Source organism: Macaca thibetana, chromosome 15 (assembly GCF_024542745.1).
Source record: "Macaca thibetana thibetana isolate TM-01 chromosome 15, ASM2454274v1, whole genome shotgun sequence".
Lineage (NCBI taxonomy): Eukaryota > Metazoa > Chordata > Mammalia > Primates > Cercopithecidae > Macaca > Macaca thibetana.
Window position 1 is genome coordinate 38,526,646 of NC_065592.1, and position 19,910 is coordinate 38,546,555.

A 19,910-nucleotide genomic window follows, 5' to 3' on the forward strand; every position below is an offset into this window, starting at 1 on the left:
TCATTTGTTAAAATTTCTTTATTCTGTCTTCCCAATCCTTATCAATATTTCTCCCTCTTTTAAAAGACTATTGCCTAGAATTTTATAGAATAAGCCTTCCTATTCTGGGAAACTGTATTGTGGTCCTATTTATAATTTGTTTGAAGGGTAATTTTCTTTTAATGTAAGACTAATGCCATGTTACAATTAGATTCTGTGAAAATATTTCTTGAATCTTTGAATATATGTTGTACCTATTTATGCAATTCAGGAATGATTTCTGGTAGTGAAATGTAATGTTAAAAAATACCAAAAAGGCCGGGCGCGGTGGCTCACGCCTGTAATCCCAGCACTTTGGGAGGCCGAGGCGGGCGGATCACAAGGTCAGGAGATCGAGACCATCCTGGCTAACACTGTGAAACCCCGTCTCTACTAAAAATGCAAAAAATTAGCCGGGCGAGGCGGCGGGCGCCTGTAGTCCCAGCTACTCGGGAGGCTGAGGCAGGAGAATGGCGTGAACCCGGGAGGCGGAGCTTGCAGTGAGCCGAGATCGCGCCACTGCACTCCAGCCTGGGCGACTAAGCGAGACTCTGTCTCAAAAAAAAAAAAAAAAAAAAAAAAAAACAAAGCAAGTATAAGTTGAGCTAAAGTTAATGACTTTCTAATTGACTTATTTCTGTTTGGGTACACTGGTTGATGCATGTGATATTTGAATAGAAATAAATTTAATGGATAATATTGTTAGGGGTGGCGAATATCTGAGTTACTGGTGGCAAATCTGTGTGGGTCTCCAACAGTCTCATTTCTTGCCTCCTCAAAAGAAAGAATTCAACTGAGGGGCATAAGGCAGTAAAAGAGACCGAAGCAAGTTTCAGAGCAGGAGCAGAAGTTTATTAAAAAGCTTTAGAGCGAGAAAGAAAGGAAAACACAGTTGGGAGAGACCCAAGCAGGCATCTTGGAGGTCAAGTGCCTTGTTTAACCTTGAACCTAGGATTTTATATGCTGGCCTACTTCTGGCATCTTGCACCCCTTTCCCTTCATCCTTCCCTTAAGGGTTAAGGGGAACCACCCACATGCATAGTGCCCTGCTTATGCTTGGGATGTGAGCATGCACAGTGTGTTTACTGGAGTTTCATACATGCTCATCTGAGGCTTTCTTTCGAATTCTGGTGGCATGCCCCTGGAAGGTCATACTCTGCCATTTTGCCTCTTAATGCACATGTTTGAGCTCATTCGCCCAATTCCTGAAAGCTGCCAATTACCAATTTCAGGTGTTTATCTGTTGAGAAACTGCCTTTCCCTGGTGCTGACTGTGACCAATTGTTATTTTAGAGAAGCAGAGTGACCATCACCTGATAGTCACCTCACATTCTGGTGGGTGGGGGGAACTCTCTCTTGCCTGACTCATGCTTGACTAGCTACCTACTGTAACAATATGTAGAAGAAATACTATACCTTAAGCTTATTTAGAGTAGGAACTGCATCTTATCTGTCAGTGACTATGACATGTAGACCCTTGATAAATTCTTTTTGAAATACTAATTAATTTGACTAAGAGTTGGAAATGTAGATTCCATTTCTGACTCTCATGTATTTCTGTATGACCTTAAGTACTCAATTTCTTGATTACAAGAAAAGAAATGAAATATGATACTTGGAAGCTATAGTATCACTTATTTTTAAGCTTCTCAGGAAACAGATGCAATGTTTACTCACCACTGAATTATCATTCTCAGCACCTCTCTCTCTGTAGGCTCATTCTTGTCAGCATGTATTTATGTCTGTGTCTGTCTCATCTCTCATCTATATATACACATATATATGCAACACAAACACTGTTGCATATATTTTCTTTTACTTTCAATCTGTCTTTTTTTGACAATGTGTTTCTGAAAAATAACCACTTGCTTTTTCAACTAGTTTGACAATCTGTCTTCTTTTTTATTTCTATGTATGTATGTATTTTAGAGATAGGATTTCAGTTCTTTCTCCCAGAATGGAGTCAGCTCTTTCACCCAGTGGCATGATCACAGCTCACTGCATCCTCAACCTCTCAGACTCAAGCAATTCTTCTGCCTCAACCTCTCAAGCAGCTGGGACTACAGGTGTGCCCCACCACACCCAACTAATTTTTACTTTTTTTTTTTGTAGAGGTGGGATCTCACTATGTTGCCCAGGCTGGTCTCAACCTCCTGGAATCAAGTGATCCTCACACCTCAGCCTCCCAGAGTGCTAGGATTACAGGCATGAGTCACCATGCCTGGCCTGTGTCTTGTAATTGGAATGTTTGATCTGTTTATATTTAATGTAATTATTGATCCGTTTGGGTTTTAAACTCCCATCTTGGTAGTTTATCCCATTTATTATTTGCTCCTTTATTCCTCCTTTCCTGTTGTGGCAGATTGCATTTCCCAAAGATGTATACACAAATGCACATACAAATACACACACAAGGCCAGGTGTGTGTGGCTTTGCCTGTAATCCCAGCACTTTGGGAGGCCGAGGCAGGTGGATCATTTGAGGTCAGGAGTTCGAGGCCAGCCTGACCAACATGCTGAAACCCCATCTGTACCAAAAAAATAGAAAAAAAAATTAGCCAGGCATGGTGGGGGCACCTGTAATCCAGCTACTCGGGTGGCTGAGGCAGGAGAATCACTTGAACTGGGAAGCAGAGATTGCAGTGAGCCGAGATTGCACCACTGCACTCCAGCCTAGGCGATAGAGCAAGACTCCATCTTAAAAAGCAAATACACATACACATTTCATCCACTTAAAAAAAAGGTACAATGTGATTGACATTTCTCCTACTGTTAATAGGTATCAGTGTTTTCTCCACTTGAATTTTGATGGTAGCTTGTGACTGCTATTAAATGGCAGAGATTATGCTATGTGATTTCCAACGCTAGGATATAAAAAGGATACAGCTTGTACCTAGCTTTTTCTCTCTTGTGTTGCTTGCCCTTCCAACCCAGCCACCATACTGTGAGTAAGCTTGCTCTGTGGTAAGTGAGCAGGTCTATACAAACCTACCCCCAAAGGCCAAGGGAGCTGAGACACTGAACAAAGAGAGTGACCAAACAGTTTCTCAGAGAGAAACATTTAATAGGGGCTTACAAACAGAAGCTATGTCTCAGGCGGCTGTGAGACAAAGGATTCCCTCACTGTTACTCCCCAGACCCAGGGTTGATATACCATGGGGAAAGGATAATCATGCTTCAGCAGGAATATGTAGGAATTTGCCTAAGGGTAGGATTTATGGTAAGTGCTCTTATATAAGAGATACTAGATAAGGCAGAAATCTTAGAGGCATTCCTAGAAGTGGGGTTAATCGGATGTTAACATGGCAGATTAGAATCCAAGATGGAATTGCTATAACCGCCACACTCCAGCTTTCTAATCAGGCTCTTAGAATCTCACACACTCTCCTCTTCTTCAATGGTCCTTGAGTTTAGAGGAAGGGTGCTTGATATCGTATAGCTTTAGCAGCAGTGCATTGGCAGTGGGAAACAGATCAGGCCCAGTGGGATTTCAGATGAGGAAAAATGCATAGGCTTTCTTGAAGCATCTCTAGTCTTTGGAATACCATGATTTTTATTTTCTCGGATGAAGTAAAACACTGAGAGATAAATAACATTAATATTCACACAAGGACTACAGTCAAAAAGAATTTGTATGCCAGAGCAAAAAAAAAAAACCCTATTCCATTAGGCAGTCAACTTAAAACAACATGAAGAAAATTAAAACTGGGTTTGTCTTTAGAGACTTGTTGTAGCCAAAAAATAATTTAGGATTTAGTCCAAATTGTAGGCAAGTAATAAAAACAATGGTTAAGACTAGAATCTAGGCCGGGTGTGGTGGCTCACGCCTATAATCTCAGCACTTTGGGAGGCCGAGGCAGGCAGATCACGAGGTCAGGAGATCAAGACCATCCCGGCTAACGTGGTGAAACCCCGTCTCTACTAAAAATACAAAAAATTAGCCGGACATAGTGGCGGGCGCCCGTAGTCCCAGCTACTCGGGAGGCTGAGGCAGGAGAATGGCGTGAACCTGGGAGGCAGAGCTTGCAGTGAGCCGAGATCGTGGCACTGCACTCCAGCCTGGGCAAAAGAGTAAGACTCTGTCTCAAAAAAAAAAAAAAAAAAAAACTAACCATGGGTATACAATAGTTTTTTCCTGAAACGTAATTTTTTTTCTAAGTTTCTCTATTTCTACCAAGGCTAAATTATTGTAGGACCAATTTATTTGCAAAATGAATTTTAGTCTTATTATACTTGACCTGATTATTTGCATAAAGTGCAGCAAGAATAGTGATTGGCCATATAGGTTCTTTTAAAATTGGCTTTTTTGAAACTTTTAAATAAAGAATCTCAGATTTTTTAAAGCCTTGAGGCTAACAAAGCCAGGTATTTGCCATCAGGCTGCAATAGCTATATAAATTGGGTGAATTCTTCTAAAGATTTCCAAATAACTAGAGGTTCCTGGGATCACGCCTGTAATCCCAGCACTTTAGGAGGCTGAGGCAGGCGGATCACCTGAGATCAGGAGTTGGAGACCAGTCTGGCCAACATGGCAAAACCTTGTCTCTACTAAAATATAAAAATTAGTCGGGTGTGGTGGCAGGCACCTGTAATCCCAGCTACTCAGGAGGCTGAGGCAGGAGAATCACTGTAACCTGGGAGGCGGAGATTTTAGTGAGCAGAGATTGTTCCCTTGTACTCAAACCTGAGCAAGAGCGAAACTCCAACTCAAAAACAACAACAAAGTGACATTCTTTACTTACCACAGGTCAGGAACCTTATAAAGGACTGTAGAGAAGGTACCAGGCCAGTCTTTCTAAGCGTTTTTGTTTTTTTTAAAATCAGCTTTATAAAATCAACCTCAATTTCTCAAAGAAGTCAGATCATATTTGAAAATATGCCATTTCAGTCAAAGCCTTGGCAAAATAACCAGTTTCTCCAGTGTGTCCTCGTATAAAAGAAAACATATTCTTACTGAATTCATGTAAATAACTATATTGCCATAAAATAATACTCACAAATAGTTCCCAAATTTTAGAGAATTCAGGTAGAAAGAAAGGTAAATTTTTCTCACAAAAGTATATTTTACTCAATTGTTATAAACTATAAGTAGCTCAGAAGAAGAAAGGTGTATTAGCCAGGTTCTTTAGAGGGACAGAACTACCAGGATATATGTATGTATAAAAGGGAGTTTATTAAAGAGAATTGACTTACACGATCACAAGATGAAGTCCCACAATAGGCCCTCTGCAAGTTGAGGGACAAAGAAGCCAGTAGTCGATCAGTTCAAGTTTAAAACCTCAAAAGTAGAGAAGCCAACAGTGCAGCCTTCAGTCTGTGGCCAAAGGCCCAAGAGCCCCTGGCAAACCATTGGTGTAAGTTCAAGAGTCCAAAAGCTGAAGAATTTGGAGCCTGATGTTCGAGGACAGGAAGCATCCAGCATGGGAGAAAAATGGCCGGAAGACTCAGCAAGTCGGCTTCTCCCATCTTCTCCCTGCTTTATTCTAGCCCTGCTGGCAGCTGACTGGATGGTGCTCACCCACATTGAGGGTGGGTCTGCCTCTCTCAGTCCACTGACTGAAATGTTAATCTTTGGCAACACCATCACAGACACACCCAGGAACAATACCTTGCATCCTTCAATCCAATCACATTGACAGTGAATATTAACCATCACAAAAGGTTTTCTTGACTCTTCTTTAATCAGAGTAGCAGGCTTCCAAACAGGGTGTGATCAATTAACCTTGGTACTGCCATTCACAAACCAAGCAGCTGTTTGTAAGGCAAGTGAGAGCTATTTATTGGACACTGTAGAATCCAGCAGTTCCTCACACAGTTCCAGAGTCATTCCAAGGGGGAAAGAGGCTCCCTGCACATGAATGTCTCTTCCTTGCACTTCCCAGGTAGACTGATCCTATATAAACCACTTCTATTTTATTATGGGACTCTTTTGGGTACTACTGTCCCCATTAGAATGTTTCTCTTGACATCACCCCAGACAACATGAGGATTTTAGCTTTCAAAACCATTTGTGGTGGCTCACTCCTGTAATCCCAACACTTTAGGAGGCCAAGGCAGGTGGATCACTTAAGCCCAGGAATTTGAGACCAGCCTGGCCAACATGGCAAAACCTCATCTCTACCAAAAATACAAAAATTGGCTGGGCGTGGTGGCGCATGCCTGTAGTCCCAGCTAGTCAGGAGGCTGAGGCAGGAGGATTGCTTGAACCCATGAGGCAGAGGTTGCAGTGAGCCAAGATTGCACCACTGGACTCCAGCCTGGTCGACAGAGTGAGACCCTGTCTCAAAAACAGACAAACAAACAAAAACAAATATTTTATGTCCTTTAGTCATAGGAGTAACTTCAGTTAACATCCCATAGCAAGGCAGTAAATGCCCTTCAAGTGGAAATTCTCTAGTCCAGGGTCCTGATAGTTGCTGCTGGGAGGTATTGACAGGCTTTTGCTATAAGCTACAATAAACATTCTACAAAGGGCTATCAAATACAGAATTTGTCCCTGGCAGCCTTCTAACTTCTACTCTACCCTCTCTGGACTTGAAAATCTTATTGGTTCCCATTTAGTGCGTCCAATTAATATTGCTCAAAGGGTGGATTTATATGCCTTCTCTTTACAGTACTAGGTAGAGGAAATATTCTCCAGTTACATATAATCTCTATTCCCATAAAACATCTAGGTAAAGGAGACACAACTTTCTTACATAAAGCCTATTTAAACATTTCAACTTTTTTTTTTTTTTTAAAGTTCTGGGATACATGTGCTGAACCTGCAGGTTTGTTACATAGGTATACATGTGCCATGGTGGTTTGCCACACCTATCAACACATCATCTAGGATTTAAGCCCTGCATGCATTAGGTATTTGTCCTAATGCTCTCCCTCCCCTTGCCTCCCACCCCCCGATAGGCCCTAGTGTGTGATGTTCCCCTCCCTGTGTTCATGTGTTCTCACTGTTCAACTCCCACTTGTGAGTGAGAACATGTGGCGTTTGATTTTCAGTTCCTGTGTTAGTTTGTTGAGGATGATGGTTTCCATCTTCATCCACGTCCCTGCAAAGGATAGGAACTCATTCTTTTTTATGGCTGCATAGTATTCCATGGTGAAAATGTGCCACATTTTCTCTATACTGTCTAACATTGATGGGCATTTGGGTTGGTTCCAAGTCTTTGCTATTGTAAATAGTGCTGCAATAAACATATGTGTGCATGTATCTTTACAGTAGAATGATTTATAATCCTTTGGGTATATATCCAGTAATGGTATTGCTGGGTCAAATGGTATTTCTGGTTCTAGATCCTTGAGGAATCACCATACTGTCTTCTACAATGGTTGAAGTAATTTACACTCCCACCAACAGTGTACGATAGTTCCTATTTCTTCACATCCTCTCCAGCATCTGTTGTTTCTTGACTTTTTAATGATCACTATTCTAACTGGCATGAGATATGATCTCATTGTGGTTTTGATTTGCATTTCTCTAATGACCAGTGATGATGAGCTTTTTATTTTTATATGTTTGTTGGCTGCATAAATGTCTTCTTTTGAGAAGTGTCTGTTCATATCCCTCACCTGCTTTTTGATGAGGCAGTTTGTTTTTTTCTTGTAAATTTTTTTAAGTTCCTTGTAGATTCTGGATGTTAGCCCTTTGCCAGATGGATAGATTGCAAAAATTTTCTTTCGTTCTGTAGGCTGCCTATTCACTCTGATGATAGTTTCTTTTGCTGAGCAGAAGCTCTTTAGTTTAATTAGATCCCATCTGTCAATTTTGGCTTCTGCTGAAATTGCTTTTGGTGTTTTAGTCATGAAGTCTTTGCCCATGCCTATGTCCTGAATGGTATTGCCTAGGTTTTCTTCTAGGGTTTTTATGGTTTTAGGTTTTACATTTAAGTCTTTAATCCATCTTGAATTAATTTTTGTATAAGGGGTAAGGAAGGGGTCCAGTTTCCATTTTCTGCATATAGCTAGCCAGTTTTCCCAGGACCATTTATTAAATAGGGAATCCTTTCCCTATTGCTTGTTTTTATCAGGTTTATCAAAGATCAGATGGTCGTAGATGCGTGGTGTTATTTCTGAGGCCTCTGTTCTGTTCCATTGGTCTATAGCTCTGTTTTGGTACCAGTACCATGCTGTTTTGGTTAATGTAGCCTTGTAGTATAGTTTGAAGTCAGGTAGTGTGATACCTCCAGCTTTGTTCTTTTTGCTTAGGATTGTCTTGGCTATATGGGCTCTTTTTTGGTTTCATATTAAATTAAATTAAAAGTAGTTTTTTCTAGTTCTGCAAAGAAAGTGAATGGAAGCTTGATGGGAATAGCATTGACTTTATAAATTACTTTGGGCAGTATGGCCATTTTCACAATATCAATTCTTCCTATCCATGAGCATGGAATTTTTTTTCCATTTGTTTATGTCCTCTCTTATTTCCTTGAGCAGTGGTTTGTAGTTCTCCTTGAAGAGATCCTTCACATCCCTTGTAAGTTGTATTCCTATATATTTTATTCTCTTTGTAGCAATTGTGATTGGGAGTTCATTCATGATTTGGCTCTCTGCTTGTCTCATATTGGTGTATAGTAATGCTTGTGATTTTTGCACATTGATTTTGTATCCTGAGACTTTGCTCAAGTTGTTTATCGGCTTAAGGAGTTTTTAGGCTGAGATTATGGGGTTTTCTAAATGTAGAATCATGTCATCTGCAAACAGGGACAATTTGTCTTCCTCTCTTCCTATTTGAATACCCCTTATTTCTTTCTCTTGCCTCATTGCCCTGGCCAGAACTTCCAATACTATGTTGAATAGGAGTGGTGAGACAGGACATCTTTGTCTTGTGCTGGTTTTCAAAGGGAATGCTTCCAACTTTTGCCCATTCAGTATGATATTGGCTATGGATTTGTCATAAATAGCTCTTATTATTTTGAGACATGTTCCATCAGTACCTAGTTTATTGAGGGTTTTTAGCATGAAGGGGTGTTGTAAACATTTTAGCTTTTATAATCCTATCAATCCTTATATTTTATGCTCTAGTCTCAGGAACTCTGTATTCCACCCCCAGACCATTTTACCCTCTCTTGTGAAAAAAGCTTTGGGTTCCCAGCAAGGGGTTGAGCCAAGGGATATGGGCCTTTTTGTCAATTTTATCTGATTAGCCTGTCTCCACATTGCCCCAGGACATTATTAATCAGCTTTCTCATTGTAATTTTTGCCTTCTGAGTTTTGAAACTTCCCCAATCTGTGTAAATACAGGAAACTGGTTTGGTGCTCTTTATTAATGTTGGGGAACCAGTAGGGGCTCCCTTTGGTCCACCCAACATTTGATAGTGTTGTATTAAGACTCAAAAGGTAAACAAAAATTTTATTATCTCTCATTAATACTATCCAAAAGTCTTGTTCAAAAGAGAAAACTAAATTTTACTTTGTATTAGAGTACTATCAATACTAAAGCTAATTTTAATAAAACCTAATGAATGATTTCATTGACTCTCACTCAGCTTTTGACCACACAAGAATTCCATAAACCTTTTATATATCCAAAGGAATATAAATAAATCATTCTACCATAAAGACACATGCACATGAATGTTCATTGCAGCACTATTCACAATAACTTTTCACAATTTCAAAGACATGGAATTTACCTAATGCCCATTAATGCCCTCTACAAAATTGTTTTCTATTTTTCTCTTTCTCCAACTTTTAGATCTATTTAGTTTTATCTACATCGTTTTTTCCATTCATTTTGAAACAATCTTTAAAATACCACTAAACCAGGCCAGCATGCCTACACGCTCCCTAGGTGCTGCTAGTCTGTGTGCAGGAGTGGGAGGTGGCAGGCCTCCAACTTCAGCCTTCTCTGCTGACTGTTCTAGTGAGGTGTTGCCAGCCATGAACCATTTTGGTACCCGTTTGGTGGGAGGCACGGTGACCTCGTTGCTGCCACTGAAAGCCTGTAACAATGAAAATCTCAGCAAAATTGACATGTCTTTGGATGATATCATCAAACTAAATTGAAAGGAAGGAAAGAAGCAGACTTTTCTAACTGGAGCCTGGCAATTCAGGATGGAGAATCCAATAGAATTCTGGCTTTGGTAAGCCTAGTCTGAGCCACAGAGGAAGAGTAATGCCTGGAAAGAGATAGCTTTATGGAGTTATCACTGGCCTTGCATCTAGGAATGCAACTGGAATTCACAAAGAAATTAGTCCTATGTTTCATCCATCTCTAAGTGACAGGAATATAGAACGCTATTTTCTAGTGTTAAAAAGGAAGGGAAACCTTTTGAGACTAATACGAAGTGCAGAAAAACCAGTTGCAGTTCTCAAGAGACCTAACCAGCTAAACAGAAAAAAATAACATTCCAGACAATTTTACCAAGAGTGGAAATAAATTAAACCATCACAAACACGAGCGTTAGGCAAATTTTCTTTTCAGAAGACACCTAAAGGTTCAGGCCCAGTTGAACGCAAGAGCAATTGCTGGATAATGTAGTAGGAAAGAGAACTCATCAATGGCAGACTTTTGTTGCAGGACTTCTTTTTAGTGCAGCTAAAGATGTGGTCCTTGTCCCACGGCCACAAAAATTTAGGCTCACAGACAATTTGTGGAGTGAGAAAAATGGAACTTATTGGGCAAAAAGGAGAAAAGGGGGAACAGTGACCTTCCGCAAAGCCAGAACGGCCGCTAGTGTGCTCCATGCCTCGTCATTTGAATCCAAGGCTCCACCCAGGAAGAGGAGGGGCCAGGTTCCTCCCTACTGCAAATGGTAGGAACTTCTGTGGTACCCAGTGTGCATTACTCCCAGTGCATAGGCGGTTGGAGTTTTCCCACGGACTCCTTCTCACCTGGCTGTCTCACTTTCACCACCAACAGAGGAATTTTGACTCTGTCTGTGGACAATCCTGGAGCAGTGCAATGCCCAGTAACACAGAAATCAGGATTAATTCATACTGCTGTATCTTCATTTTTAACAAAATGGAAGCAATGTGAAATAAAGAAAGTTCTTAAAGTGGTCCCCTACAATTGACATAAACAGTACTGGAAAAGAGACAGAGATGACTTTGAATGAGAAGTTTAGGATCCTGAAGGAACAAAGAGCCACTCTGACAACAAAGAAGGAAGCTGTTGTGTAACTGTATTAGTCTGTTCTCACAGTGCTAATAAAGACATACGTGAGAGTAGGTAATTTATAAAGGAAAGAGGTTTAATGGACTCAAAGTTTCACATGACTGGAGAGGCCTCAAAATCATGGCAGAAGACAAAGGAGAAGCAAAGGCATGTCTTACATGGTGGCTTACATGGTGGAGAGCTTGTGCAGGGGAACTCCCATTTATAAAACCATCAGATCTTGTGAGACTTATTCACTACCATGAGAACAGCATGGGGGGAACCACGCCCATGATTCAGTTATTTCCACCTGGCCCTGCCCTTAACATGTGGGGATTATTACAATTCAAGGTTGAGACTTGGTTGGGGACACAGCCAAACCATATCAGTAATCACGGGATCGATCCCATATCAAAGGGACTTTTGTGTGATGACTCTGAAAAATTGAATTGTTTGAAGAGTTCATCATAGAAATTCAAGAAACTTTGCTTCAAAATATTCACAAGGCTAACTCATTTTTATTTTTGAAGATTTTATTTTTATTTTTTAAATAAAACAGGTATAATATAATGCCCTGAGAAAATAACAGGGAATATACCTGTTCTTAAAGATTTCATTGTTGGCTCAGACAGAACAATTATCTATTTGACTTCTTTGGTTCCTCTTGTAGCAGAAGGAAGATAGAAAGATAGAAATTGATTATTTTTATGATAGTGGTATTTAGGATCTCATTGCCTTTGCCAATTTTTTTAGACTTTATCATGATAAATCTTGGTCTTCTGAGATATGAGTAGGTCCCTTTGTTGCTGTCACTTATCCTTTAATAGTGTGGATGTAATAAATATAGTTGCAGTTGAGCTGGGTTTTGGCTTTGTTGCAAGTTTATTTGATTCAGTGTAAAACTGGCTTCAGATATTTTTGAGTGTATGGAATTATGCCTTTCTCATCAGAATGGTCTTGGGACTCAGCACTGCTGAATATCTGGAGAGATTTTTGTGTATTATGGCCGTGTTGCTAGCCTTTCAAACTGTGAAAGATTCTGATTCACAATCTTTCTGTAATAAGGGTCACTAGGGAGCTTGCTTTGCTTTGCAATCCTGCTCCTGGATCTCTGAATCTGGGGAAATCTCTCTCTACTCTGCTCCTCTGACCCCATTCATTGAAAGGCAGCTGCCTTATTTTACATGAAGGCCTGCAATGCCTCAGATTTCTCTCAGCTTGCACCCCTGATCTCCGTCTGGGCACATGGTGAAGCTCTACAGAAAGTTGGCAGATAGAGAAAGACTTACTCTGTAGCTACAGTTTCTTGGAATTCTAGTTTATCAAACCAATCCACACATATCCGTTAAAAGTGCATTATATTTTCTGTTGATTTCTCCTTATTTTTTTTTCTGTTGGGTTTATTTTTTGCTGCTTTATCATAATTGAAAATCAGCATGTAGGAGAGAAAATTTCCTGTTTCCTATGGAGCAGCTTGTCATTTGCTGGAGTTCAGTTCATGTAGATTCTTTGCATTCTCAGTAATCTAATGAGTTACAAACAAAACAAAAATAAAGACCAAAAAAAAAAAAAAAAATCACCCAACAAACCCAAAACTAATTTTGTAGCTTATGCAGATAGTTTTGTTTGCTAGAGTGAGAACAGTGGTAACTCTTGTGGCTTTCTTCACACTAATCGAAAGGAGATGGGCTTTTCTTAATTTTTAAAAGGTTACAAAAAGCTCAGCAAGACTTTTATGTACCTGAAGGGCTTGTCAGCTTCTAGTTTTGCTTTCCTTTGGGCAAATCCTAAGTACAAAGCTATGGATGTTTTTTCTCTAGGGAGCAATACACACACCACCTCTTTTGTTCTTTCCAAATATTTTATTCTCATTCTTTTGAGAAGATCCTTCTGGGTTGGTTTTTTTTTTTTTAACTTTTATTTTAGAATCAGGGGGTATATGTGCAGGATTGTTACATAGGTATATTGTGTGATGATGCTGAGGTTTGGGGTATGACTGAACCTGTCACTCTGGTATTAAGTAAAGTACCCAATAGGTAGTTTTTCAGCCCTTGCCACCATCCCTCTCTCCATCCTCTTGCAGTCCCCAGTGTCTACTGTTCCCATTGTCCATGTGTACCCAACGTTTAGCTCCCACTTATAAGTGAGAACATGAGGTATTTGGTTATCTGTTTCTGCATTAGTTCACTTAGGAAATGGCCTTTAGCTGCATCCATGTTGCTGCAAAGGATATGGTTTCATTTTTTCATGGCTGTATAGTATTCCTCTTCCATGATCCCTCTATTTTTTTATGTTCTGTTGCAGGTAAACTCTTGGATGCAAAGCATTCTGTTTCCAGGACTTGGGGAAGGGATTAGCGTGAAGTCAAATGCCTCATATATATAGACGTTCAATAAATAACCATGTTTTCAAATCCAAATCTCATTTATATCCTCTGTTGTACTTGATTTTTTTAAAGGTTCTGTTTGACAGGTTGTGTTATCTTCCTAGATATATTGATACCATTCATGCATATTTTGGCTGCTGCTTCTTTAACGCTGGTTCATTATTGTTACAAAATTTGTCAGCTTGCTTACTGTCTTCTAGAAATTCGTTGAAAGCTCTCAGGTGTCTTGTACTAGAAGATTATATCAGGAAATTTCTAAAGAACTAGAGGGTTAGAACTGACTCCTAAGTGGCCTGAATGCTGATTCAATTCACCATTCATCAACCCTTATCTCTACTTTATTTTACTGCTCCTTTTTCTTTCTTTTTTGAGGTTTTGCTGAAGATATTCCTGAAGAATCATTCCAGGTGCCACGCTAAAAAAATGATCCAGTTGACAGCTACCCCTGTGAGTGCACTTGTTGATGAGCCAGTGCATATCCAAGCTACAGGCCTGACTCCCTTTCAGATGGTGAGTTTTCAGGCATCACTGGAAGATGAAAGCGGAAACATGTTTTATTCTCAAGCCCACTATAGGGCCAATGAATTTGGTGAGGTGGACCTGAAGCATGCTTCCTCACTTGGAGGGGATTATATGGGAGTCCACCCCATGGGTCTCTTCTGGTCTCTGAAACCTGAAAAGCTATTAACAAGACTGTTGAAAAAAGATGTGATGAATAAGCCTTTCCAGGTCCAATTAAAACTTTATGACTTAGAGTTAATAGTGAACAATAAAGCTGCCAGTGCTCCAAAGGCCAGCCTGACTTTGGAGAGGTGGTATGTGGCACCTGGTGTCACACGAATTCAGGTTCGAGAAGGCCGCCTTCGAGGAGCTCTCTTTCTCCCTCCAGGTGAGTAGAATTACTCTGGTTATTGTTATTCTTGTTTTTCCACTTTAAATGCATTATCTCTCTAGAAATTTAACTTGAATATGGATAATACCTATAGCACTGCTTTCTGCCTTACAATCAATGTTAACCTTGGGTCAGAACAAGAATGTGGTAATATTCCACTCCAGCTCAAGTTTCTTCTCAACAATTCTGAAGCTTGTCTAAGAATGTGACTACATATAGTTTATGGAGTCCCTACATTATGGAGTTTACATAGCTTTGGATTTGCTAAATTTTTCTGGATTGAAGTCTGGCTATATGAAGACCCTCATCTTGATGTGATGGAAACCATATCCCAGATCCTTGTGCAGGCTCTGTTAGGTTGAGTTTCAATTTAGGCATTGGTTATTACCTTGTTGCCACAACAAGCTGGAGATAAGATGGACTGAAAGACTGCAGCAAATATAGAGGATGCAAGAAATTTTGTACCCTGTAGCTTCATAAATATTACATATTTATAGATTATTCCATGAATCTAATAATATAGCATGCTTCCTAATGGCTATAAAACTTATCAGAACACTCATAGTTTCCCACAGAAATCTCCAAATACCGATAACTAAGTGGTTTAAACATCTTTTGGTACATTTCTCAGAGTTTGTTGTGGGGCCAGATAAAGCAAAGTTAATTTCTCAGAAGAAAAGAAGCAATAAAAGCTTTCCTTTCCAAATTCACCATAACCTATGCACTTGCTCAGATAAATCTGAATTTTTAAAATACCCAGTAAATAGCATGTAGACCACTTTATTATAGGTAGTGATCAAGAATTAAATGGCACAAATTGCTGTACCTCTATTATCCCACCCCAGTTAAAAATCTGTTTATTGGTACAGGCCTTCCATCTTGGGATGATGTGCTGGTTTAGGGTGTGCTGTTTGGGAATCCTCTTGAACATTGCATGTGCTGGGTCTCCTGCTTCACGTGTGTTTTCTACAGGGGAAACAAAAGAGAACTGAGTTGTGTGAGGTTATAAGGAGGTTGAGTCGGATCACAAATATTTCTTGACTGTAACATTCTTCCAAGATAAAAGACTCAGTACTTTTAAGTGTTCCCCCATTCTTGTCAATCAGATGGTAAAAACATCCTTATTCATTTATGCAAATGATAATTTAAAACTAAGATATATTCAACATCACTTTATTTCTTCTTTATTCATTGTAATTAATTATAGTAAGTTAAAAAAAATTCCCAATACTGCTTTAAATCAAGCCACTCCTTTCAAACATGCATGGGATCAGTCTGTCTTAGTTAAAATCACTTATAAAAGAACAGAATATCCCCAATAAGTGCATCGTAAGTTTCTTTCAGTGTGTAGGCTCTGCTTTATTTTGGAAGAAAGCTGCCTATACGGAGTGAGTGTAGGATGATACTCTGACCGTCCCTACTTTTTACCATGTGTCAGCCTGCAGAAAATAAACATGGTGTTATTGAATAAAAGGGCTCATCATTGACATATGTTTAGGTGTAAGATTTCATCACTGTATAGTCAAATGAGTGTAGCAGAGCAGTGTTAAGTCAGGATTTTAGCTAATACAATCATTGCAAAAAAATTTTTGAGCCATAGATTTCTTTGAGAACCAAATTAAATCTGTGGAACCTCTCATAAGTAAAATTCATCTATAAGTATATATATATATATATATACACACACACACACACACACACACCATATTTTGCATATATTGTAATTTCAGGATCTCCATGGATTTCCTAAAACTTATCTGTATACTTCTTTATAGGTTAAGAAGCTCCAGCCTAATTTCTATGCCTTTCTTTACAACAAGAGTATAGAAACTACCATGAATTCCCATTTCCTGGGCTGCAGACAGTAAATATGTCAGTGAATGTAGTTCCTAGTCAAACATCTAGATATTGTATTACATTGTATAGTCAATGGGCCTTAATTCTGCCCCAGGGAGAAGGCTAAAACTGTTGGAATCGTATTTGAAAATTTAAATGTTAATTTCAAAATTATATTTGAATGTAATTTAGCATTTCTGCTTTGTCTTCTCATGCTTTTATTATCTTTATTTTATCTTTTCTTTTATTATCTTATAATTTGCATTTCTGCTTTGTATTTTCAAGTTTTTCTTATCTTTTCCACACCTTCTCTTCATGTACAATTCTGTTTTGTTATTTTTCAGGAGAGGGTCGCTTCCCAGGGGTGATTGATTTGTTTGGTGGTTTGGGTGGGCTGCTTGAATTTCGGGCCAGCCTCCTAGCCAGTCGTGGCTTTGCCTCCTTGGCCTTGGCTTACTTTAACTATGAAGACCTGCCTGCCAAACCAGAAGTAACAGATTTGGAATATTTTGAGGAGGCTGCCAACTTTCTCCTGAGACATCCGAAGGTAATTTTTGCCTTTTCAGTAGGTTTGACTCCCTGGGGTTTTTTGTTTTTGTTAAGAGACAGGGTCTTGCTTTGTCACCCAGGCTGGAGTGCAGTGGCATGATCTGACACTTGGCCAGAAGCCAGTGCCTTTTGATACTACGATGGGCACAGGCTAACTTCCTATGCATTTTGTCTTTCTGAGCAAAAGACACTGGATGAGAAATAAATCATGTGAATTATAAATAACATGGGCATGAATAGAATTTCAAGTTCACTGAGAATCGTACTTGGAAGTTAAGAGAAGTCATAGGATATTATGGTTATTTTTTAAAAAGGGACTGGCCGGGTGTGATGGCTCAAGCCTGTAATTCTAGCGCTCTGGGAGACCAAGATGGGAGGATTAATAGAGGCCAACAGTTCAAGACCAGCCTGGGCAACATAGCCAAACTCTTTCTCTATAAATACTAACAAAATAGCTGGGTGTGGTAGTGGGCACCTGTAGTCCCAGCTACTCAACAGGGGCTGAGGAGGAAAGATCGCTTGAGCCCGGGAGGTTGAGGCTGCAGTGAGCCATGTTCCTGCCACCGCACTCCAGCCTGGGTGACAAAGCGAGACTCTGTCTCAAAAAAAAAAAAAAAAGGATAATGCATGCAAAATACTTATCATAGAACCTGGCAATACTAAGTGCTCAAAGATGAACAAATGTTAGACAAAACTTTCTATGATCTGACTTCATACTTCTTCAGCCTTATCTTATAGCTCTAATTATTAACTAGCTCTCATTTTTCTCATCACTATACTTAACTGGACAGATAATCTGTATTTCTTTGAGGAATGAGTCTGAATTTTTAGTTACTTGTGAGCCCTTACACATAACACTATAGTGCTTTCCAATCCATATGCCTTTTAAAATTTTAAAATATGTGCTTTGCTACTATGATATGGGATAGAGTTGTAGTTTATTAAACCTTGTTAATTGCCCAATATTTTTTCTTTCCTTTCCTTTCCTTTTTTTTTTTTTTTTTTTTGACAGAGTCTTGCTCTATCGCCTAGGCTAGAGGCAGTGGCACAATCTCAGCTCACTGAAACCTCCACCTCCCAGGTTCAAGTGATTTTCCTACCTCAGCCTCCTGAGTAGCTGGGACTATAAGTGTGCACCAGCACACCTGACTACTTTTTGTATTTTTAGTAGAAACAGGGTTTTGCCATTTTGGGAAGGCTGGTCTCAAACTCCTGACCTCAAGTGATCCACCTGCCTTGGCCTCTAATTTTTCTTAATAAGAATTGAAATAAAATTAAATCTCCATACTACATGGTTTTTTATATAAGGATCACCAAAATATAATCAGGTTTGCAGAAATAAGCAACAATTACTGACAACCTACTGACACATTGAACATTTTAAATGGCTATTTTTGATGCATATAATGGAACTGCCCTTGAACTGTCAGTCAATATTATCATTGTGAGCCTTCTTCTTGGCTTAGATGAGAAGTGGAGAGGTTATGTGATTCTCTTTTTTCACTGTCTTTGCCTCGTTCCCCTTATATTTGCTACATGACTTTTTCATCACTGTTGTTGCCAATGTCACATAGATAGCTAGTTAATGATTAATCCAAGCCTGGAAACCAGATTTTTTCCCCCAGACTCTGAGAAATTCCATTAAACCTACTTCACATTGTCTCTTCTGCAGGATGATAGAACAGAGATCTTTCTTGCGGGTCATATTTCTCTACGTATTGATTTTAAGTAACTTCTAAGAACTCAAAATTTCTTGATCCCAAATTTTGTGGTAGAAATTGTAACAAGAGTTACTATTTTGACAAGGGCCAGAAACATATTAAAAGGCCTGCACAGATTTGAGTCATGCTTTTTTGTTCATTCATGTTACACTTGCTTTTAGTTTATCTTCCATGGCCAAATCCATTCTGAGTTCCCATCTTTCCTTACCATAACTGTCACTCTCTATCTTTTATATTAAGCTATAGGACTGGGGCAGAAAGGTAGGTCAAAGGGTACAAAGTTTCTGTTAGACAAGAAGACTAAGATCTGGTGATCTATTGCACAGCATGGTGATTATAGTTAATAATAATGTATTGTATATTTCCAAATTGCTAAAAGATTAGATTTTAAATGTTCTTACCACAAAGAAATGGTAAATTTGTGAGGTAATGGATATGTTAATCAGCCTGATTTGTTCATTCCACCACGTACATATGCACTGAAATATCACATTGTGCCTTATAGATATGTATCATTATTATTTGTCAATTAAAAATAAAAATTAGGCCGGGCACAGTGGCTCATGCCTGTAATCCCAGCACTTTGGGAGGTCGAGGTGGGCAGATCACCTAACCAGGCAATTAACAAGGTTTAATAAACTCCAATTCTATCCCATATCATAGTAGTAGATCAGCCTGGCTGACATGGAGAAACCCCATCTCTACTAAAAATACAAAAATTTGCCGGGTGTGGTGGTGGGCGCCTGTAGTTCCAGCTTGGGAGGCTGAGGCAGGAGAATTGCTTGAACCTGAGAGGTGGAGGTTGCAGTGAGCTGAGATTGCGCCACTTCACTCCAGCCTGGGCGACAGAATGAGACTCAGTCTCAAAAAAATAAAAATAAAAAATAAATAAAAATTAAAATTAAAAAAATACAGAATTTCAGAGCTTGAAAGGAACTTTTAATTGATTCAAGCCACCCCTCTTAAATATACAGGGTAGGAAATAAAGAGTATATATGACTCATTCCATTTGTTTATTTTTTTTCCCCTCTTACCCTAAGAATTTCTCACATTTTCATCAGCTTGTCATGAGTTGTATATTGATTCATGTGTTTCTAAGTAGTAGGGAAAATATCCCAAACATTGGTTTATAAAATGCCTGTAAAATATAGAAGATCAATTAAAATAAATACAGGAAGTCAACAAAGGTTTTAGAAAAGTGAGGCTTCTCTCTGGGACTTGCCAGGAGCCAGTGCTCAAGGAGAATCAGAGCTTTATTTTGTGGCACAAAGAACGATTTTCTTTAACTCCTCCTTAGAATTCCCAACCACATTGGTAACTGGGAGCAATACATTCAATACTCAAAAATAACTCTTGAACATGTGGTTTCCTTTTCATTTTTACTGGTGTTACCTTAGTTCAGGACATTATAATTTCCTGC

At 39.2% G+C, this 19,910-nt stretch overlaps 1 protein-coding gene and 1 pseudogene across 1 annotated transcript in view; both read left to right on the forward strand.

Annotated features, from left to right (window-relative positions):
• Positions 1–19,910, forward strand: part of BAAT (bile acid-CoA:amino acid N-acyltransferase) — a 30,273-nt gene that overhangs the window by 1,001 nt on the left and 9,362 nt on the right. Inside the window, exons 2-3 of the mRNA XM_050761504.1 lie at positions 13,865–14,381; positions 16,565–16,767. Of these exons, the coding sequence (XP_050617461.1) occupies positions 13,916–14,381; positions 16,565–16,767 (669 nt within the window). The 5' untranslated portion in view covers positions 13,865–13,915. The remainder of the gene's footprint in view (positions 1–13,864; positions 14,382–16,564; positions 16,768–19,910) is intronic.
• LOC126937792 (UAP56-interacting factor-like) lies at positions 597–12,682 on the forward strand (annotated as a pseudogene).